The sequence below is a fragment of the Carassius gibelio genome, chromosome A4 (genome assembly GCF_023724105.1).
Source record: "Carassius gibelio isolate Cgi1373 ecotype wild population from Czech Republic chromosome A4, carGib1.2-hapl.c, whole genome shotgun sequence".
Lineage (NCBI taxonomy): Eukaryota > Metazoa > Chordata > Actinopteri > Cypriniformes > Cyprinidae > Carassius > Carassius gibelio.
Window position 1 is genome coordinate 35075094 of NC_068374.1, and position 24198 is coordinate 35099291.

The window sequence follows — 24198 nt, forward strand, 5'->3', positions numbered from 1 at the left end:
TATAATAAATAATGTATTTTTTTTTAATTATATATATTATACATTTGTAAAAGTGTAATTCACACAGTTCACCACAGAGTGGCGCGCTGCTATAAGAATAGAAGAACAGAAGAAAAATGAGGTTTTCTAAATTTAACTGTATTATTGATGTAAAAATATATTTATAGTAAACAAAATGGTAAATAACTTATTAAATATTAATGCAAAATAAGGTTTTCCTCTGACTAGAAACAATGTACACATGTATAAATAATTAACATCAGTGTAATTCATACAATTTGGTTAAGTTTCTCTGACTCACTTTTATAAATAAAATGTATGATTAATTTATAGCTCTGATTTGACTCGGTGGACACAAACTGATCTGAACTCAGTAAATGGACAACAGAGATTGAGAGAGCTGGTTTATTTAATTGCTTCTTGGGAGGGTAAAACAGACAGTGATTGAACCCCATTAACAGAAGCACAGGGGTCGGTTTCATTAAACAGGTTTTCCAAATAAACCAGGATTATTTCTGTAAATCTGACTTATTCTGAAGTAAAATCAGCTGACAATAATTGAAATAAACCAGAACTTTAACCTGGATGAGACAACCAAATAATCTCGGCTCTCCAGCGAACTACCCGTGTTCTTTCCACGTTATGATTATGATCGAATCACACACACTCAAACACACATTCAGCGTCCGCAGGGAATCATAATAAAGCTAATGCACATGTACTCCAGATTGTTTCAAAGTCTTTATGTTTGACTCAGACAGGTCCAGTCATTCCAATTGAATCATTTGACTTAATTATTCAGGTTCATTGCTACTTTAAACTTAGAAGCAAAATGCGATTAGAGCAACACCATTACAGATCTTTAACCCCCCACACACACACACACACATATACACCCATGAAACACAATCTGATAAAGGGTCATTTGCACTATATATCAAATCCAAATTAAACAAAATACATAATCTCTAGAAAAATCTTCATTCTTGTATGTAAATGTATTAAGAACAGCTCGAGTCAGTGGAATTGCACTTGTGCAGTCAGCAGGTCAGCGAAACCTCAGCTCTTCTCGCTTTTGTTTTTGCGGATGCGTTTGTATTTGTCGACATACGCTTTCACCAGGTTGGCCACCTTGTCGGCGTTCACCTCGCCACTCTTGCTGTGACACACCTGAGAGCCGGAGAAAAACAATCACTGTGTGCATTCGTGAAGCTGTTTGCACTAAATTCGGAATAAAATCTGAATAAAATATTACATTGAGTACACCGACAGGGTTTTAAGGAATAGTTGTGGCAGCTGTGATCCGAAAGAATCTGTGATTATAGACTATAGAAAATGTATTACATAGGTACTTCTCAATAAATCAGAATGTGGAGGAAATTTATATTAGAATGATTATAGACTGTAATATATAAATATTAGTGAAAAAGTCATAATAAAATAAAAAATATATATATACAGTGCAAACTAAACTTACTTTTTCCACAGCTTTGCGTACGATCTCTTTATATTCGTCCTTGTTGATTTCATTCTTCTGAAAATATGGCTTAATCGCTGCTTTCACCGCATTGACGGCCCGCTCTTGGATCTTCAGTTTCTGTTTGAAAAGTACATTTAGTTTGGGAGGCGATAACATTAGCTGGAGTCACTTGCTCGATCCTGCAACACTTGCCTTCTCTTTCTTGGAGCTGTCTGCGTGGGCTTTGCTGTGAGAAGTGTGCTGGGTGGTGGAGGACGGCTGCGCTGCGCTGGGGGTCCCAACAGGAGCCAGGGGCCCGGGGACTGCTTTGGTTGGCATGGGTTTGAACGAACCTTTGCCTGGTACAGGAAAACTGGGCATCACCTGCTGGCAAATATGCAAATGTTACAAATAAAATAGCACACATGAGAACTCATTTAAATTATGGAAGGGTAAATACATTTTTTTTTTTTTTTTTTTTTTTTTTAAATACAGGACCCGAATATCGTTTTGGAAAATGGGGGTGGGGTCCCTTTAAGGTGCCTCTTATGGGGGGGATATTTTAATTTAAAAAATGTTTTAGACATTTTTTTAAACTAAAATCATCCAACCTAAATTGTTAACAGTGTAAATCTTGTTGATTTATATTTGTGACCCTGGACCACAAAACCAGTCTTTAGTGTCAATTTTTCTAAATTGAGATTCATACATCATCTGAAAGCTGAATAAATAATCTTGCCACTGATGTGTGGTTTATTAGGATCGGACAATAGATGACCAAGATACAAAAATATTTGAAAATCTGGAATCTGAGGGTGCAAAAAAATCTAAATATTGAGAAAATCATCCTTTAAAGTTGTCCAGATGAATTCTTAGCAATGCAAGTTGATATATTTAGGGTAGGAAATTTGTAAAATATCTTCATGGCATATGATTTTAATTTTATATCCTAATGATTTTTGGAATAAAAATAAAAATCAATAATTTTGACCCATACTATGCTTTTTTTGGCTATTGCAACAAATATACCCCAGACATTAAGACTGGTTTTGTGCTGCAGAGTCATATATATATATATATATATATATTATAATTTATCTCTAAAATAACACTGGTTATTCTTCAATGCATAAATAAATATTAATGACCGACAGCAGCAGGTTTATTTAGGTTGCTGTCTGTTTAAGATCTCATTCATGGATCTAACTCTTACACATTTCTTACTCACATTTCACTGCTGATTATACATGCACTATATAATTGTGTATGTGATTAATAAAATTCTTGAATCTTGAATCATAAGTTTTGTTTCTCAACTGTTTACATTCACTTAAAGGGATAGTTCACCCAAAAATGATTGATGTTTGAAATTTGATGTTTGTCTGTTTACTGTCAATGTTTAATATAAAATGACTGTTTATGTGAATACTCATCAAGATGTGCATTTTGACATATTTTTGTAGTTGTTTAACTCCAATAAGGCACAACACAACTTCATTCTGTAGTTGCGTGCTCTCGGAGCTCACAGAAAGGGGTCTCGAATAGAGCGTGCAAGTACTGAATTAAGCACATATTATATTAATTAATACACAATCCAGCGGCGAAATTACTCTTGTTCTCACCTGAGCCAGGTGGCTTTCAGACGGTACCACGGTGAAGCCTCCAGGTTGCACAGGTGGAGGAGGTGGTGGAGGTGGAGGTAGTCCCTGCACAGCTATGGATGGGACCTGGAGGAGCATCCTAGTGGGGTGCAGCTGCACTGACACTGGAGGGGGCAAGCTAAACTGGGGAGGGGGCTGCAAACCTACAGCTGGAGGTCTCGGAAGCAGAGGAGCCATGGGGTAACGAAGGACCCCCATTACACCCATCTGTTGGGGCATCAGGGGAGGGGGCATGGCTGGGACCACCTCTGTCACTAGCGGTGCCTTTGGCTCATTCTGGAGGGGATCTAAAATATGGAAAACAGACATGAATGTAGTAGAAAACTTAAAAGTTATCCGAAAATGTAAAGTGGGAATTCACAGCTGGGAAGATGGTCTTTTAATAACCTCGACTGTCTAGTAGAAACGCATCTGTTTTTTAAAACCAGTGCTATATGATTTGAGAAAATTTAGTAAAAAGCTATAGATTTCCACTTGGCTAAAAATGTCAACAACCAAAAAATTGAATTTGAGAAAAAAAATAAATAGGACAATACGGCCTTTATTTGGATGAAGACACACCTGGTTGTTTTGTGACCCCTGGTGCACCTTGGTCCTCCTCTTGTCTGTTCCAGATGTTGTTGTTGCCACCTCCTCGGTCTCTGCGTGAATAGTAGTTCTGCACATCGGCAGGGAGAGTTCGGCGTACGGCCCAGCTGGACGCCGATGACCATCCGGAACGATCCAGAGGAGTCTCTGCGCCATCTGACTCTCTCCTCTTCCCTCCGGCTCGATTGTCATTGAAGCGATTATAAGAATCTGTATTGTTTGATGTCCCTGAGAAAGAAGTGCGCTGTCTCCAGTTATCTGCTGGCTCGCTCTGCTGGCTGGATGCCCAGTGTGTGCCTCCTCTTCCACGCCCTGCATTCCAGCCGCCCCGAAGCCCGGATTCTCCAGGGGGATCACCCACATTTTCATCCCTTCGTGGCTCTCGTCCTCTGGAATCAGTGTCTGCCCAAAGCCTCTCCCTCTCTTGTACCCAATCCGGGTTCTCGCTCCTGCCTCGGTCGGGCGAAGCCTCATGGGAGTTTCCGTTGTCAGATGAAATGGGCTCTCTTGATGAGAAATGCCGAGGTTTCTCCGCGTTGTTCCTCCAGTTGGAATTTCGGACACCTCGTCCATCGCCCCTGCTCCGCCATCCATCCCCGGCCCAAGACTCTCTCTTGCGAGGAGAGAGGTCGCCTTGATCTGGGCGTTCCTGGGAAGGGCTCCGGCGTCCGGATCGGTTTCTGTTCCTGGAACGACTACGTCGCCTGCGACTCCGCTCCCTACTACGACTACGACTGCGGCTACGATTCCGTCGCCCATCCCGTGCCTCCGGTTGCTGCTCGCGGCTTCGAGACGTGGACCGGGTCTTGTGCCTACGGTCCCGTGATCGAGACCGTGACCTGCGTGACTCTTCACTTCTAGACTCCCTATTGGGAGACCAGGTGGTTGTAGGGGAGTGAAAACGAGACCTGCGGGATCGTCCCTCCCGCTCTCTTTTATCTGAGACCTTTTCCTCCTTAGAGTCAAGCTTGGGCTCTTTATTATCCATTTGAGGCACATTTGCAATGGGAACCACCCCAGCTTCAGTAATGCTGGCTTCACTTTCAGATACAGGAGAATCACACTCCATGGGAATGAGGTCATTGTTATCTTGAGGACTACTTGCATTAGTGTCCTTTGTTTCTGGGACACATTTCTCCTCTGGAGCTGACGCTTCGACGGCCTGGTCCTCCGTGAGAGGTGGAGGACTACTGGATTCCTGCTTGTCCAAACAGTTTTCCGTGGTGTCAGGCTCCGGTTTCAGATCTGCAATCTGCTCTGAAGCATCTGTAGGAGGTTCAGCTGTTGGTTCTGCTTGCAGAGATGATTCAGAGTCAGATTGAGACTCTTGTAGTTCTACACTTGAAGGAGATGGAAAATCTCGCTCCTGTATTGGTGGAGCATTCAGGTTTTGATCAGTTGTCTCCACTTCTTGCTTGCTATCTTCTTGTGGAAGTATCTGATCATCTCCATCCTCAACCACAGTCTCCGTAACCACTCCATCTTTTGCCGTTTCCTCTTCCTGACTACTGTCATCAGGGGAAACGCGTTCATCCTCAGCTGGACTCGTCTGATGTTCCACCTCCATATACAATGTAACTTGGTCGCCATCAATCTGATCGGAACTTGCTTTCTGGTCTGTTTTTGATTCTTTAGGTTCTGTTTCCTCAGTGACTCCATCTTCCTCATTATTCCCAACCTCAGTTTCTTGCTCCTCATCCTCAGGTCTTGCCACCTTCACCTTCTTTGGGCGTCCTCTCTTCTTTGCTCCAGGCCTTGGATTGTTCCCCTGCTGCCCTGTGCTTGTAGAAGCATGAGTATCATTTATGGTTTGAGAAGTATTGGTGTCTGAATCTGTTGTTTCTGACTGTGCAGCTGAGGAATCCTCCGCTTCAGAGCGACTGTGTCTAGAGGAACGCCTGGTAGCAGCAGATTCTGCTGGTTTCACTGAGGTCTTTGATGCAGAACCCCTTGTTCCCTTTTTCTCCACACCTTTGGGGCAGGTGACAGCACAAACTAAGCCATGAGGAACTAATAAACAGAAAATAAGTGGGGGAAAAAATAATAATAAAATTGGTAATTTGTAACAGTAGAGTCACGATGCATCGTGTTTTAAAAATCAAACAATCTTTGTAAAAAAAAAAAAAATTAATTTTTGTTTTTGAAAATTAAGTCGTGATCATGAGAAAACAGCTTTTATTATATTGAGATTAAGAGAGAAAAATAATAACAAACTATGACCTCTTATGACTTATCTAAAACTCTGGGAGGAGAAAAAAAACAACAACTAAGAGTAAAACTAACAATAAACTAAAAATGTATGAAAACAAGACAACATTAAATGCAAATATAAACTAAAAAGCAAATTTACATTTATGCATTTAGCAGACGCTTTTATCCAAAGTGACTTACAATGCAATCAGGCTATAATTTTTTTTTTTTCAGTATGTGTGTACCCTGGGAATTGAAAACATGACCTTTTGCACTGCTAACACAAGAACACTAGTAGGCACCGTGTTTTTCGGACTATAAGTCGCACCTGAGTATAAGTCGCATCAGTCCAAAAATACGTCAAGATGAGGAAAAAAACATAAGTCGCACTGGACTATAAGTTGCATTTATTTAGAACCAAGAACCAAGAGAAAACATTACCGTCTCCAGCCACGAGAGGGCGCTATGTCTTCAGTGTAGACCACAGGAGAACTGAGCAGCATAGAGCGCCCTCTGGTGGCTGGAGACGGTAATGTTTTCTCTTGGTTCATTTCTCTCGGTTCATGTCAAATAAATTTTGATAAATAAGTCGCACCTGACTGTAAGTCGCAGGACCAGCCAAACTATGAAAAAAAGTGTGACTTATAGTCCGGAAAATACGGTATGTCCTTTAATATAAAGACAACTCTGTTTTGAGTGGACCTACCTGTGTGTTCAGAAAGCAGCACATTCAGAGAGGCAGAGACCGCTGACAGAAGCAGGTGTGAGCGGAGTGACACCCTAAAAAGGTTCACAAGTCAAAATAAGGGACACGCGTGCTAAAACAAATAGCAGATAAACTGCACAAATACTACATTTCTGTGACATGATATTTGAAACTTGCTTCTCACCTGGACACATCTGTAGAGGGGGCAGGTACCGAGGCAGGAAGCCACCTGTGTTTTCGCTCTAATCTCATCCACTGGATGTCATCTGGTCCTTCCTTACAAACCTCAATAGATCCTGTCCTACAGCGCAAAACAGAAGAGACACTTTAACATGCATCCAAGAGACACTGTTCAGTCACGAAAAAGAAACAGAGGTCACATGTGCGCTTACATGATCTCCGTCAGGGTACCGACCATCGCCCCCTGCTGGCCGGGCAGTGATGAGGGACAATGCTGAGTGAGCAGAAGAGAGTGGCACGAGTCTCCTTTCTCCTGCACACATAAACACTGCTTAACACTTTCATTCAAACATGAAAAATGAGAACAAACTCAGAAACAAAATTAGTGCAAGACTAACCTTCCTGTTTTTATCCAAAGATTCATCTGAATCACCTGCTGAAGAATAAAAATAGACCTTTACTTTGACGAGTGTGGAAAGCTCATAATACTAAACATTTATTTTTCTGTTCTGTTAAACAGAGCTCATTACGACAATCAATTAAATAATACATCTATGATTTTTTTATATATATGTTTACAGTATTATTATAGTTATGATGGAAATGATATATTGTGCAGCACCAGATTAAAATGTGAAAAATGATTATAAATAATGACAAAAAAAATTATAATATAAACATACTTATCTTAATATTTAAAGCTGAAATGTTCATTTATGGTCATGCAGCTTTACAGTTTTGTATAATTGAGATTCTATTATAGTTTTTTTAATATTTTGAATAAGTTTTTATTTTCAGATTTTCTAACTACATTTTCAATTTAGTCAGTTTTAGTAATTTTGTTCAGGTTTGTTTTTGTAATTTTCTCTACATAGGTTTTATTAATTTTTATTTTTATTTTAGCCCATCAAGTTAGAGTAGATGAAAATAAAAAATAAAAAATAAATAAAAAAAATGCTCCTTTTGCAACTCGAATATATTTTTTAATCGTGTTTAAATATTTTATTTTAATTAAGTTAAAATGCATTTTAGTTCAAGGAAAAAAAATGTTAGGCTTTAAGTTTTAGTTTAGCTAGTCTGGTTTGCAATATTTTAATATATTATGATCTAACAAGTCCAAAGTATTTACTGTTGTAAATCAACAGAATTTAAACCTGGAATATTCCTTCATATTGAAATATGATACAAATATATCACATACAAAACAAGAATCAATACTGAAGCACATACATTTTCTGTGGCATTTCAGTTTGGCGTTAGCTCTTTCCTCTTGTGTTCTCTCTGCACTTCCTGTCTCTTCCCTGTTAATGACACATTTATACATTAAATAATGAGATAAACAGCATATGCAAACACAATCACACTGCACTTACACAGAGACGGGACACATTCGATCACCGTCCTGACTGCAGCATGTGTGCATCTCTGAAAGTCTGGCCGTCTTCACAGGAAGCTGGAACACAGAGGAGAAGCTCAGCTTAGTTTCATCAGGAATAAGAGCCTCTTAATGAGACGTACAGGAGGACGTCTGACCTTGATGCACCGCTGCGAGGAACCCTGCAGGTAGATCATGCTGAAGGGTCTGCGGTCCACTGGGCAGGAACGAACCATCTGTAGCCCATCACACACACATTACACATTACAACCTGAGCAGTGTGCAGATTATACAGACGGTTACATCTGACAGTACAGGAACATACAGTGCATGCAAGACATACAGAGAAAAACAGGCTACATAAACATTAGATTTAAATATACAGGTTACATGCATCTTTTATTTATTATTTTTTAAAATGAAAATCTGATCAAAAATCCTACATGCATACATACATACATATATATATATATATATGCATGCACAAGCTTTCACAGATATTCTGGTTTACATATATACAGCATCAGGGTTCGACATTGACACTTGGATTTTTTTAAAGGGGCAGGTGAAAGACAATTTTACTTGATTTGACTACATTCAGTGTAAACGGTGACTGATAATGGATAATGTTGACAGTAAGGTCCCACAAAAGTTGAGTCTCGCACAGCTCTCTGTGTGTGAGAGACTCGCGGAGAAACCAAAACAAATTAAGAATACTTTCCCCATCAACTGGTCAAAATGCACGACACCGCTGAGTGCTGCTTGAAAGACTCGTGTGTGCTCTGATGTAAAGCACGCATGAGAAGCACATGAGGAACACGTGAGAGACGCGCTGAATGAAAGAGCATTCACTCTCTGACAGCAGATGGCGCTAAACTGCAGAAAATGCTGCCTGGAAACCCCATAAATGAAGCAGCTGCACTACTTTCTAAAACATATTTAAGTCATTTTAAATAGCCATTCAGATCAAATAGTTAAGTATTTAGACTTAATAGGCTATTTATTTTTTATCATTTTAATCTGGACTACAACATGCACTAGATATTGTTTGACAGTTTTTTGATTCTTAGTGAGCTAACATGGACTTAAATTAAAAACGTTTAACTTATATATTTTTCTGTATTGCTTTATTGCATTTAAATATTAAGTTATAAGAAAAAAGTTATTTAACCTGTTAATGCCATGATAATACCCCGGTAGTGACAAAAGCATGAGCAATTAATCGCAACAGAAAAATTCGAAACCGGGATATCCTTAGTGTATGTGTATGTGTGTGTGTGTGTGTGTGTGAGAGTGTGTAAGCATTGTAAATCAGAAGGTAAGCTGACCTGAGCCCAGCGGCGGATGCAGTCCAAGCAGTAGACATGTCTGCAGCAGTCAGGTACGGCTCTTTCGCTCCGTCTGGGTCGGTTCAGACAGATCGGGCACCGCTGAGCCTCCTCTTCCTCCAAACTCTCATCTGAGCTCTGCCCACCTGAAAAAAATTTAATACAAAAAAACATTCACAGAGATAAGGTTTTACTTACCTTTTTACAGAATGATGCATTCAAATATGAGATGCAAATTCAACCACCCATTCCTATATGAGCTGCTTATAGTGTACATACACTTATACATAATCCATCTGTATAGTACGTTCATAGTACACTTATCTGTATATCATGCTGATTGTGTTTATAAATGTGTAAATTATGTCCATAATCCTGTTTGATTTGTATAACTATTGGACATTTGTAACATACCTTATATCCTACATGTGCAATAACAATTAAGTTGAATCTAAATTAATCTAATGTACATCCCTTGTTCAGTCAAGTGTATGTAAAGCTACAAATTCAGATCTGAATAAACCCCGCTCACCCTTTCCTGGCCCCTCTTGCATCTTTGGCTCCGGGTCACAGCAGCTCTGAGTCTTGATTCACTAAAGAAAATAAAACATGTAAGTTAACGTTAATAAAACAGATTTAGATCATCGTCATGACAGCGCGACTCAGTCAGTGTCTTTATTTACTCTCTCTCAACACAGCTGAAGTTTGAACTGCTCATTAGCAGCCTGTGGGCACTTTAAAGTTACTCCTATATGATTAATTAGTATGGATAACATACACAGACGCGTATCGAGATGTTTTAATGACGTGTTTATAAGTTCACACTCTTGTTTATCAGTGTGAAGCGGCTAGCTGTGTTAGCATCCGCTGTCATTAGCACACACTCACCTCCGAGCGCGTGCCTCCGCGGCCTTCAGATCATATACTAGCACGCAGGACGCTCCTCAGCGCGAAAACATACACTTTTCGTGGACTTTCATGAGCCCTTGCTCTCGTAATCGCGGTAGATTTAAAGGCGGCCGGCCACATGTGGGTCAGAAGCTGCAGTTCCGCCTCTTCACCGCTGGGTGGCGCTGCAACGGAGACTCAGCGCGTCATCACGTAGGGTTTAAGGTTCACAGATTCGGAACTTCTTCCTGTGGGGAAATTATTTTTAAATAGTCCATATATTATACATAATAAAGCCTTTATTATGTATATCTATGAAATAGTCCACCAAAAGGAGCCCCCCTTGCTCAGGACAATTATAAATGATAAATAATGTAATTAAAACGTGGGGGGAAAGAACACACGCTAGAAAATATAATCACTTACTTACTGTAAAATCCACATTGCCTCTAATTTTTAATTTAGTAATATGAAATGTTAAAATAATAATAATAATAAATTAATATAATATAAATACAGTCTGTGAAGCCTTTTAGCCACATCAGTGAGCTGTACGTTGATGACAACGTTATTTAAATTAATAAATTCCTATACTATTTTTCTTATATATTTTACTGAGTATAACAGCCAAAAGTAATCTTCTATATAAAGAGTCTTCTTTTTTTATCGATAACATTTATATTAACGATATCGGAGAGCTGGTTGGTCCCTTTAGCATAAATTATAATAAATATGACCAATAAGAGATCACGTCGCTGACGCAGCGCTCCGCCTCCTTTGGCGTAGTTTCTTTTCTGCTGAATAATTTTTCTAATGACTATAGAGCGTTTTTGTGTCATTACTGTTGTTATCTTAAATGTTATTAAGTGTTTCTGTTTAAAACGATCTAGTGATCACACTAGATCGCAATATAAACATATATAAATATAAAATCTAGATTAGTATTATCAATATAACGTAACAGAATCATGCATTGCAGAAAGTATCCAGCAGAGGGCGACATTAAACACGAACAAAAATGCAAGTTCTTTCAACTTATCATACATACTTGTAAATACTTCATGAGCAGATTTAAAAATAGAAAATACTGCATTGTACGCTGTTTTTAATGTCATTGAAAATTATTAATACAAATTTTATATAATAATATTAATAAAACATTAAAATCTGTGTGTGTGTGTGTGTGTGTGTATATATCAGTAATATTGTATTACTATTTAAAATAATGCTTTTCTATTTTAAAATACTTTAGACTGTAATTTATTTCTGTGGTTTTCTGTGATGTGTATTTTCAGCATCATTCCTCCATTCTTCAGAGTCACATGATCTTCAGAAATCAGAATATGATAATTTATTATCAATGTTGAGCTGCTTAATATATATATATATATATATATATATATATATATATATATATATATATATATTTATTCCTGAACAACAATATGAAACAAGAGTTTCTATCAGATATCTCAAAGACACACATATGGGTTATTGTGAACCTTTATTAGACTTTTCTTTGTCATAATTAATTACAGGATGTACATAGTGTTTCATTGAAACAAGAGCGTATCATTCGCAGGAATGGCCTCTTGTACATGAGGAACGCTTCACCCCTCTCGAGTTTGAGTACAGCGTTTTAGTAGTAAGGTGAAAGGTGTGTGTGTGTGTGTGTGTGTGTGTGTGTGTGTGTCAGGGCCGATAAAAACCTTGTGCTCAGTTTGACATTCACAGCCAGATGAAGAGGGGCCGATCAGGGGCCCCGACACACACAGAGGGACATCTAGAGTCAGTTTATCATTTCAATATTTCAGGGAATAGACGACAGCATATATACACTTCATTTGCGGTACTGAATATACACAATATTTACAATATATATATATAAATATAGTAAAATAGATTAAATTACACTGATGTTTTTCCATAAATAACGGCTGGAGAGTAACATGTTGGATGACACATGAGGTTTAGCTGTTGGAAGCACAGTGAGGTGTGTGTGTGTGTGTGAGAGAGAGACATTCTCCACACTAACAACGGCTGATTAGTGGACGACACACACTCCCTCATCAGTCAATCGTCTCTCGATCACGGAGTAACTTCAAGCTGCCGATGGCAAACACTGAAATGGTAAGTCAAGTTTAACACTAATGGTCTCTTTTCCTCTCAGCCATTCGATTCTGCGGTTTACAAAGCAAAACTAATGACAATCATACAGTCAAGCTTTAAAGTCAACACTGAACGACTACCAGCAACTTCTATTTTTCTGTAATATGAGTGAACTCATTTTTCGCTATTATTGCATTTGTATTGATGTTTTAGAAAGAATGAGTAACCTAAAATCATCTAAAACAATGAAACGCGAGTTATTTGATTATTGGTAAACATCGTTTTGATGTGACATCAGCCATCTCAGATAACGTGCAATGATCAAATGCTCGTAATTAGACCAAGAATATGTATAAAAAGAGTGGTTTGATTATAAAAATGCCAATTCTGAACGTTTTATAAAGGTTTTTGTTGGTTATGAGAATGTTAATGGAAAAAGAATGTTACTTTTGGAGGCTCTCTGAAAGTTCTAAAAAAGTAGCAACATTTGAACAAAATGTTACAGTTACAGTAACTTTGAACGAACATTCCGTTAACGTTACTAGAAGAATGTTTGTTTAAAACATAGAAAGAACTTTGCATTTTAACATTAAAAAAATGCTAGATAAATGTCTGACTAAGGCATTTATGAAGATTTTTTTATGCTAATGTTTTGAGAGCATCTTTGATTAGCGTTATTGGAAGGATCTTTGAACATTTAAAGCCTCGTCTCATGTTGACTGTAAAGCATCCATCGCTGTCGTCCGGGTTTAAATAAGTTACAGTAAATCCATTCAGCCGTTCCACACATCTGAAATCAAGCACTACAAATCAACATTTGTTCATTAGTAGATCTACACGATAGGTAAAGCTGACTCAAGTAGTACAGTATAAATGACATTGTAACGAATGCGTTTAAAGCACAGCCCAAATGTGCGAAATTACAGTTCTTTAACATTTGCTGAAAAAAAGAGTAAGTGCTTTTCTACATACAAACACCGATATTTTTGGCAAAGGTACAAACGGATCGAACACGCATCCACGCGTTTGACTCGGTGTTGATCGTGAAATCAGTTTTGGTTGTGCAGCGTACCACTGAAGAACTCAGCTGTACCGGAAGAACAACACGAAAAAGAAAAGCAAATCAACAAAAAAAGAAGCACAACAATACGAGTACCATCTGTGTGGCCTAACAGCATACTGTACAAAGTTCAGGACATTCTCTCAGAATGGGATGTTTGTCTTTGCTCTGCGCTGAAAATAGAGCAGCTTCTTCTAGTTCTCAGTTGCAGGGTGAGCGGCTCGGCTCCGCCCATCAGCCTGTCAATCAGGGTTAGGACACGCCCACTAGTGGCCGTCGGCGTGCTCCTCTGAAGATCCGGCGTTGTGGATCCAGTCTGCGATGATCAAAGCCATGCTGCCGATCATCACCATGAACCCCATGATGAGGAACAGAGTCGCCTAAGAAGAAGGAGAGCGTGATGAGACACACGGAGTCCATCGCAGGTCAAGAACACATTTGTTTGGTCAGATCATGTCTTACCCCGATCTTCTGCGTAGACTTCATGGACTCCTTCTTCACCAGTTTGATGTAGAAAGCCGAGGGAAGGATGAAGATCAGCATAGCAGCAGCAGACGCACCTGCAGGAGACGAAAAACTCATCAACAACTGTTTTGTTACTTGAAAAAAAAAAGATTTCCACTTGTTGACAATGTAACATTTCTAATTTATTATTACTAAAATAACTAAAACTGAAATAGTAATTAATTCAAACTATAGAGACATCTAAAATAAAAAAACATTAAATCATAAAATATTTAAAACATTAAATCATATAAAATATATTTCTATATGTATATTAGTAAACGCATTGCTAAAACTTTAACTGAAATTAAAGCAGGAAGATATAAAAATAAAAACGATTACTATTATTTTATACAAACTATTACTAAAAACTATAATAGAGTATTAATGATAACAAACAAAAATTATAATGCAGTTCAGAGGTCGATAGAATAAAATTGGTAAATTATACAAAAAAAATTAAATGATATTACAATAACACTGGCACACATGTGCGCAATGACATCACTTCCTGCGTCCAACATACCGATGAATCCGAAAATGTCTCTGATGGTGGGAACGAAGATGACGAGGATGTTGACGCAGACGAGCAGAGCGACGGTGATGCAGACGTGACGCGGCCAGTTGAACTCTTTAGAGGCACCGAGCAGATGGTTGACTGAGGTGCGGATCTGAAACGTTCAAAAAACATTCGGTCAACACTCCTGCAACCTTTCTGTCTGTTTCCACACCCGTGAATGTGCTGGAATACTCACCGGGAAGAGAACCACGGGCACCGTCAGAGTCACGGCGATCAGGACGGCCAAACGCACGATCAGAAGAACCACGTCGAAGCTGTAGACCTTTGAGTAAGTGTGCAGCAGCTCGGGTTCAACGGCCTCTGCGGAATAAAACACGCTTCATTCAGACTTCCTACAGAATCTAAGTGATATTTTAGTACATTGAGATATTATCCCAGCTAATAAAACATTTGTTCAAAGTGATCTGGTCTTTAATAAAGTTCTAAGAACATTTTGCTATTAAGTTATGAAAGCTTTATTTCTGGATGTTCTCTGAACATTATAAAAATGTCAGTTGTTTACATTTTAAAAATGGTTTATGCAAATGTTTAGGGAACATTCCGTTTGATCATTTTTGGAAACAATTCTATGAAGGTTACTTTTAAATGTTTTCTGAGCATTCTGAAACAAACTATAACATTTAAAAATTGTTAAAAAAAAACATTCCATAAACAATGTGAAGAGTTTGTTTTTGTGTATGTTTTGAAAATAAACATATTTAACTGTATTTTATGGTTTTAAAATTAACAGGCTTAATTTTCTGTATGCAAAATATTATTTTTATTTCAAACTCTATATATTTTTTATTAAATGTTCTTTTTTCTTTTTCATCTAACATTTTTTAAATGTTACAGTTTGTTTCAGAATGCTCAGAGAACACTTAAAAGTAACCTTCATAGAATGGTTTTCAATAATGATCAAACGGAATGTTCCCTAAACATTTGCATAAACCATTTTTAAAATGTAAACAACTGACATTTTAAATGTTCAGAGAACGTCCAGAAATAACACTTTCATAATTGAATAGCAAAATGTTCTTAGAACATATTTTTGTTAGTTGAGATGATCGTTGTTATTTATATTTTTGTATTTTCATTTTAAATATTTAAGATTTTTTGGAGTGTTTTTGTAATTTCTTATAGTTTTATGTAATTACTTTCAGTTGTAGTTATTTTGGTTTAATATATATTTTTTTTTCAGCCAATGTTTATTTTATTTTAAGTAACAAACATGTTTTTTAAGGTTTAGTTTCAGTAGCTCTGCTCTGAATGGTGAAAAACACATTTTATTGTCAACAAATTGGCTGTAACTTTGTCCTGCACACCAAACAAACCATCCCACAAAAATGTTTATGCTCTCTTTGCCGAGTCTGAGAAATCCCAGCGTTGCATAACGTTTCCTGTCTATCAGGGAAAAGAAAAAACATCAAACAAGATGTTCTATTCCTGCTGCGGTAGAACAGCTGAACGCCTCGGACTCTTTCCCAAAACTTAGAAAAAGCGTCCGGAGCCGTGGAGGGAGTCAACACTGGCTTTCTGCCGGTTCAATCCGGTGCGCTCTTACAGACACACCTCCGTTTAAAACAAACACTGCCTCACTGTATATACTCCGACCTGGCATCAGACTAGAACATGTGTCGTAAGACGTCAGGCATCTGCGGTTTGCTCACCGTTGAAGGTCAGGTATCCAAAAAGAGCAGCTAACAGATACATGACAAACATTCCCAGGAACGAGACATTTGCAACGCTCTGCATCTTCCTTCTGGAGCGACTGCAGATAGAAAGATAGAGAAGAGTTAGTAAGTTTGTATAGCGAGCTTGAACTCACAGTTTCTAGCGATTGAGTATTTTATATTGAAGCATTAAAGCTGCACTCACTCTTTGAGCTCCTCGTACATGGGCAGAATCGCCGGGTGGCACACAAACGCAAAGGTCAGGATGGGAACCGCGTACACGGTCTAAGATAAAGCAGTAAAGTTAGATCACCACACACTCCTTTCACTCAAATGCAAATATTTTAATGCCGATATATGCGCCTCGTACCTGTGAGTTGAAGACGAAGTACTTGGGTTTGCAGCACTCTTCATCAGTAGTGTTGACCTGCGGCTGAGAGACGTTCACTGTGACGTTAATGAAGTTCTCCGGTAACGGACAGGGGATCTGGAACTTCTTATAGATCACCTGAGGAACAGAAGCAGGAGGGATCGTCTCATCAGACTAACAATAGCAGCTGGAAGGACACTCTTGCTTTCATTTGCACATTTATTTCTATGTTAAACAAGAGCAATTTGAGAAAACTGAGCCGTTTATGTCAGTGCTCACCACAATCAGGAAGAACACCATGCACAACAAGGAGAAACCGCTAGTGTATCCCAGATAACCTGAAACAAAACAAACCGTGAGGATCAACATAAACCACACTCAAATTGAAGAAACCAACATGTAATAATAAACGAAAAATTTACAATTTTTTTTTATAATATATATATATATATATATATATATATATATATATATATATATATATATATATATATATATATATATATATATATATATATATATAGTAATTAAACAATTGTATAATAATAATAATAATAAATAGTAAAAATATAAATTATAGTAATGATTGCATTTATTTTGTTCATAACTATTATTTTCACAAAACAAAAACTGCCATATTTCACTCTTATATATTACATATTTTTTCCTAAAATTGTATTATATTTGTTATCATAATTTAATATATATATTTGTATTTATTAATAATAAACATTTTATAATAATTATATTTGTATTTTTTTTATGATGAACATGAAAACTGTCAGATTTCACCCTCATTTAAAATCACTGTTTTCTATAATGGTATTAAGCTAATTTGTCAAATATTTATTTATTTAAAATCTTACAATTTTTATAATAATTTTATGTATTATTTTATAAATGATATAATAATCTATTATTATCATAAAACCGTCACTTCAGCCTATTTTATGCAAATAATATTTCTAAAATAGTCTTACTTCTGTTTTTGTAATAATTTTATTTAATATTATAAAAATTATTTTAAAGTACACAAAGCACATTTAACTGTATTTTATGGTTTTAAAGGAAACAGGCTTAATTTTCTGCATGCAAAATATTATTTTGTAAATAATAAATAAAATAAATGTAAAATAAAAATAATTTTCTGTATGCAAAATAATATTTTGTAAATAATAAATAAAATAAATGTAAAAACAATTCTGTGTGCAATATATTATTTTGTAAATAAATAAATGTAAAAAAAAAAATCTGTATGCAATATATTATTTTGTAAATAAATAAAATAAACGTAAAAATAAATAAATAATTTTCGGTATGCAAAATATTATTTTGTAAATAATAAATAAATGTAAAAAAAATTGTGTGCAATATATTATTTTGTAAATAAATGTAAAAAAATATATATTTTCTGTATGCAAAATATTATTTTGTAAATAATAAATAAAATAAATGTAATGTAATAAAAAGGGGTTATAAATGTATTATTTTGCTCTTCATTTGAGAACACTTACCCAGGTTTTTAAGCAGCGAGAGCGGCAATATGATGATCACAGTGACGATCAGCACCAGATAATCTCCGTTAGTGTACCACGAGCTGCAAAACACACCACACACATCGATATCAGCATGCTGAGGAAATGACACGCAGCTGTTCTGCAACATCCTGTTCCACAAACACAAAGCTGTTTCAGTTCTGTCATGTGGATTTGTGTACAAGGGGCCTTTGGGCTCGATGTGGGGGTCTGAATCTTTCATGTCAGTGTTTGTTGCATTAGGTCACTGACACAAAGCTCTCAGTCGACCCCCCCCCGATCGGACAGCTGTACAATGAAGCGCTCACACTGTTCTACACAGAGATGAACAACAACAACAGCGTCGGCCTCGCACAGCTCCGGACATCATCTAAGAGATCAGTCAAATCTTACTTGTCGTTAGAGTCCAAGAAGGCCTTGATGACGATGGGCAGCTCGTACTTCACGATGTAGAGGTAGCTTGCCATAGCTGGGATGGAAAGAGGGTTTGAAAAACATTTTAGCGCCAAAATCTCACTTGATATATGTGCACAACACATTTGGGTTATAAAAAAATTGTGGGAAAATGTTTCTAAAATGTTGAAATGTCCAGTTTTCTGGTTGAGGTTATAACGTTATTTAATTAAAGGTTACAAAAACACTTGTTTATAACTCTTTTTTCACTGAAAATATAATGTTTACTTGTAAAAAAATGGTTGTGATTTTAACGCTGTTTAAATGTTGCAAGTATGTTTCCTGCAACTCTATTTTTACCCAACACACGTTATTTGATCGTTTACTGTTTAATATTCTAAAACATGAAAATGTTACATTGTCTCGTCGACTGAAGTTCCGAAAATGTTTCTTAGAATGTTCACCGACTACAGACTTTCATACTGCATTCCGTAAACATTACTTAGAGAACATTTTATCCTAATATTTATAAAAACCTATTGTGTGAATGTTCTCTGTTAGCTGGGTTTGCATCGCTAGTCGTACCTCCAAAGTTCTGCATGGTGATAGAGCAGGACGCCGCCAGTTTTCCGGGGATCCCGAAAGCTTTGTACCCCAGCTGTTCGTAGACAAGCGAACCTGAACGCAAGACGCAGAGCATTAAAACTCAAACATCTCACGGTTAAACACAGAAACACAGCAGCACAGGGAGAAGCTAACCTCCTTCATTGGCCGTCTTGAGCAGCAAATGGACAGAGTAGAGGGAGAAAATAGCCACGGCCACCAGCAGGATCCTGCAGGAACGAACAAAAACACTAAATTATTAAACTCTCTCATGCATCGCAATGCTCTGTTCAAACACTAAACGTCAACATGAAGCAGCTTTTATCTCCGTGCTTGGATGGTGCTTTGAAAACATTGTATTTTCAGCAAACCATGCACAGAAGAAAAAGAAATATGCATTAAGAAAAACAGACTTTCAGTGTTAAATTAAGTGTAGACTCGAGCGTGGACAATCAACTGTCTGTAATGAGTCACGTCTCACACACACACACACACACACATATAATAGAGGGAGGTGTCCATGGATTAGACCTGATTACATTCACACACACTCATTCATCCCACCATCTGGAGCTCGCTCGATCCTGTTGCAACCTGCGTGACCTTCAGTAGTTTTCCACTTCACACGTCTCGAGCTGACGGTCACATCTTTGCTATTTAACCCCTTCCGTAACCGCACAATAAAGCTTTTCTTAAAGCAATGCACTGACTTCTGATTGAAATCATTAGGATTGTACTGTGTGTGCGCTAGAAATCCCGAGAAGTCATTAGTCGATGGATTGCTGGAGATTTGGATTGGGTTTAAAACGCAGCATTGCTCCAGCGTTTGAAACTGCTCGATTGACACATATGGTTTTGTTTGTAAACATTAAGATGAAGCACGGCTTGCATTTACTTGCATGACCGGGATCTGGGGCTGTACTCATTCACGACGCTAATTACACTAATCGGGTGAAATCAGGGATATCTGATTAGAAACTCACTGCTAACTCTCCTAACTTGAAAAGCTGGTGGTTTACACTCATGCAAATGTGCATGTAAATTAAAAAACTGCTGTTTTTGGCAGGACGGGTACAATGAAGCGCCTCGATAGCCGATACTCACACAAACATGGCGATGCCGGTGTTTGCCATGGCATAGGCAAGACCAAGGATTCCACTTCCCATGATGGCATTGCCCAAATTAAACACCGACATCCCGAACGACGCCGAACCAGGACTCTGAGAAACATTAACAATTAGATTTCTGTGTGAAACGGCAGTCTTTCCGATGAAACCTGTCAGACCAGATCGACCACTTACATATTCAGCTTCGAATTTCTTCTTTCCCAGTTGATGATCGGTGAGGAAGTTCTGGCTTTCCGCGTCCATGTCGGTCGCATACTGCATTCTGTAACCACATCATCAGTGCGTTAGATCACCATAAGAGAAGATTTATTAACTAACAGTGACCCGTACAGGTCAAATCTAGCCAGTTTTACCCATTGAGGGGCACTTTGTTGGGACAGTCCTGGTAACTCGTGTAATCGTTGGTGTTGGATCCACTGCAGTCCATGTCTGGAGCACGGTCAAAACGACTCATCTTGGTGTTTGCAGGGGCTTTGTTCACTCTGTAATATAAAACAGTGGAATATTGTACTTATAATGTAAGGATTTAAGTTTTGTTGCACATCCACTGAGGAGAAAACATGGCTATTTTTGGGCACATACACACCCACGAAGGCTTTTAATTTGGCGTTTTAGTGTCATAACCACAGAGTTTATCTGCTTAATCCTACCTATGTTTGTATTTAATTATGTGTTACTGTTCTCTCTCTGTCTCTATTCTTTATCATATATCATGGTGTTTTACTCATAGGTTTTACTATTAAAACAGGAAACAATGTTGCACTGGACAATTATTTAAATTAGATGTTTGAAGTTCCCCAAACGAGAAACACACGCCCAAACGCGTTTTATCTAATATTTGCTAATAAACGAAACATTGCCATTGTTGTCTAAAGATTTTGTTATTATTATTTCAAAAAGCAAATCAATTTTCCATAATGTTTATTTGACCATAATGCGGTTTAGGAAATGCGCGTTCACGCCTTTTAGCTCCGCGCGCGACCTGGCGTCAGGTCACGTGTCCAACCCCCAAGATCTGAGTGGAAAATTACAGCAGACAGGCGAGAGTCTCATCAGACTATATTTATATATTCGGAACAAAATGATTACACATAACCAATTAAGGCATTTTTTTTCTTTTTAACTATCTAAACGGATTCGGGTGACTATTTTAGACCGTTACCAGTATTACATTTCCGTTTAAATACCCAAAACACATGAATAATTGTATTAGAACAATAAACTAATATAAAAATATAATATAAAAAGTTTATATATATATATAAAAACAGATTATAACAAATAATAATTTTGGTAAATTAGAACGAGGAAAAAAAATGTGTGTGAAGCACACCCCCCGCGTTTATCAACAACCACCCGACAAATCATACAACAACCGCAATAAAACCCATTAATTAAATCATGTAGCTAACATAACAGTTACTTTAAAACATCCAACCTTTGACAGCCCAAATATTTAATATTATAATATTATTTTTTTAAGAGTGTTTGATTAACGACTGCATCCTTCAGGACGGATGTGCGGGAAGATGATGAAACACGAATGAGTCACAAAACGGATGAACGTGTGTCCAGGTTAAAAAAACAACAACTAAACAACTAAAACATCAAATAATTAACTTAACGTGTAACCAGGATGAGATCTTACCTCAAGAATAAAAATAAAATAAATAAAACACAGGAATCCGTTTCTTCAGCTCCGGTTTGAATGGAAAAAAAATGTGACCAAACCCTCCAAGCCGTGAAGAATGTTCCAGTGACCAATTACTAAACCGATTTATCCTTCAAAACGGTACCGTGATAAATAACAAATAAAGATTGATCAAGCAAATTATGCATGCATATAAATAGCTACCGCGATACGTACAATTACAAACCCTACAATTTGTAATATTAATAATAATTTAGAAAACGAACAGAGACGTCCTCTGGGCGCGTCCGGAATCACAGTCGTGTTCTGATGCTGTTTGAATGACGATTTATATTCTCCGGTCGCATTGCATCAGCCGGCAGACAGCCGAAGGGCGGGGCATCTCGAGCGATTGTGTACAAACCTGCAGTGACCCAGACGAGGAGTGCCTCTCATTCCCAGCCTCATGAAGGCGTTCATCCTGCTCACAGATGATCAACCTTTAATATCACAGCTGTGTCTCCTAAACACCACTGAGAGCACATCAGCTAAAGATCTCACGTTACAGGCACAGTGTTCTCTGACGCCTCAGAGTTTCAGATGTTCTCACAAACAAAGGGAACCCCAAAGAACCTTTCAGTGATCAGCTCTTAAAAGAACATTTTAATAACCATAAGAACGCTTTGTGCATTTTTTTTTTTAATTAAAAGCTTTATTTACATCCATGCATGAAGGACCTTGCAAAACTGAAAATGCATGGTTCTTTTATGGCTCATTGTGAAACTCCCTTTTGGATCCTTGTTTTTTTAAGTGTATATGGATGTTAAACGTCCTTCATGATGCCAATAATCATCTCAAGCTGCTTAACAAGTCAAAAGATTGCAATTAACTCTTAAAATTCTCATAAGACCAAATTATCTGATTGGGAACCCCAAAGAACCTTTCAGAGATCAGCTCTTAAAAGAACATTTTAATAACCATAAGAACCCTTCGTGCATTTTTTTAATTAAAGGCTTTAAATGCATCCATGCACGAAGGTCCTTGAAAAACCAAAAATGTGTGGTTCTTGTATGGCATCACTGTGAAACTCCCCTTTGGATCCTTGGTTTTTAAGAGTATGTTAAACGTCCTTCATGATGAAGACATTAAGCATCAAAAGATCGCAATTAACTCTTAAAATTCCCGTAAGACCAAATGATCTGAGATGCTGGTCGTCAACCATCGACTTCTGAGAATAATCTAGCAATCAACATCTAAACAATCACATATTATTTTGTGGTAAAGGAGAATATCTAGGGTTTCCGACAAACATTTTGGCTTTAGAGGAACCACAGATATAGACCACAACCCACTCTGTGCCCTATTTGAAGCGAGGAACTGCTGTTTGCACAGAGGTTGAATTTTTTTGAGGCAACAAAGTCATCAAGTATGAATGAACAATCACCTTTGTCTCAGACGTTCCTCCTAAACAGATCTATAAACGAGTCTGTTGTGAGATGACTTCTTCATTTAATCTCATCTGCGTCTGCTGAGAGACATGTTAAAGACAATGACTTCTCCATGAGAGTGATCACATGACGATGAAACAAACAAAAAAAAAAAAAAAAGAGGAACTTCTGAGAGGACAGGAGTGTCAGAGTCGGGAACGAGTGCGGCCTTTGGGTCGCAGCGGAGTTGAGTTTGTTGTTTCTTTCGCTCCCAGCTGAACTTAAACGAATCACTCGCCTGAGCACCTTCACACAGAAGTTGTTCGTCACCCCCCGATCGGCTAAATCCCCCGGTGGAAGTGGGACTCCGGTCGACGGATTAAAGACCACTGCAGTCTCTGAGCTGGACTTCACAAAAGAGCACGGATGCTGGAATGTGGGAGCTATTGAAACAGGCCCCGGGGCCCCAGGCATCGCCCCGACTCCATAGGTAAGACTGGATCAACAAAAGCATTTTTCTGTCTCCACACTGTGTGAAAAACCTGCGGAAGAAATCCCAGCTCTGCCTTTGAAACTCTAGCAGCAATCCATGGAGAAACTGACATTGGAAATATCTTGATTTCTGATGGAATGGTTTCTGGAAGTGTGCTCTCGAAATGTTCTTATTCAAAGGAAAGATCTTGGTTTCTGAAATGAAGTTATTCTGACCGACTTTTTTTTTATGTGTTGATGACATGAATTTTAAGTTTTAGGGGGAAACAGAAACATTTTCTTTTGCATATATCAATTAAATTTTTCCAGTAGTGTTTCAGAACATCGTGGATATTCTCCTG

The 24198-nt window shown here is 37.7% G+C and overlaps 2 protein-coding genes across 4 annotated transcripts; both read right to left on the minus strand.

Moving 5' to 3' along the window:
• Positions 1 to 391: 391 nt before the first annotated feature.
• On the minus strand, positions 392 to 10569 carry LOC127979317 (protein SCAF11). Of its 3 annotated transcripts, none has more exons than XM_052584699.1 (15): positions 10376 to 10569; positions 10020 to 10080; positions 9488 to 9633; positions 8318 to 8395; positions 8158 to 8237; positions 8015 to 8085; positions 7183 to 7217; positions 6997 to 7097; positions 6789 to 6905; positions 6605 to 6678; positions 3682 to 5718; positions 3082 to 3407; positions 1673 to 1846; positions 1478 to 1597; positions 392 to 1170 (listed from the first exon to the last, which is right to left on the minus strand). In XM_052584699.1, the coding sequence occupies exons 2-15, from the start codon at positions 10039 to 10041 to the stop codon at positions 1060 to 1062; spliced, it is 3492 nt and encodes a 1163-aa protein (XP_052440659.1). In that variant the 5' UTR covers positions 10042 to 10080; positions 10376 to 10569; the 3' UTR covers positions 392 to 1059. The 3 variants fall into 3 exon arrangements, with proteins under 3 accessions (XP_052440659.1, XP_052440643.1, XP_052440652.1); XM_052584683.1 differs by having other exon boundaries at positions 7183 to 7220; XM_052584692.1 differs by having other exon boundaries at positions 1673 to 1843; positions 7183 to 7220; positions 10376 to 10568.
• A 1293-nt stretch (positions 10570 to 11862) lies between these two features.
• LOC127979336 (sodium-coupled neutral amino acid symporter 2) lies at positions 11863 to 22302 on the minus strand. Its single transcript, XM_052584711.1, has 16 exons — positions 21957 to 22302; positions 20662 to 20790; positions 20483 to 20570; positions 20286 to 20401; positions 19338 to 19411; positions 19164 to 19256; positions 18579 to 18654; positions 18165 to 18247; positions 16930 to 16988; positions 16651 to 16788; positions 16486 to 16565; positions 16278 to 16378; positions 14804 to 14928; positions 14575 to 14719; positions 14007 to 14104; positions 11863 to 13924 (listed from the first exon to the last, which is right to left on the minus strand). Exons 2-16 carry the CDS (start codon positions 20760 to 20762, stop codon positions 13811 to 13813), a joined length of 1491 nt encoding a protein of 496 aa, XP_052440671.1. The 5' UTR covers positions 20763 to 20790; positions 21957 to 22302; the 3' UTR covers positions 11863 to 13810.
• Between the last annotated feature and the right edge of the window lie 1896 nt (positions 22303 to 24198).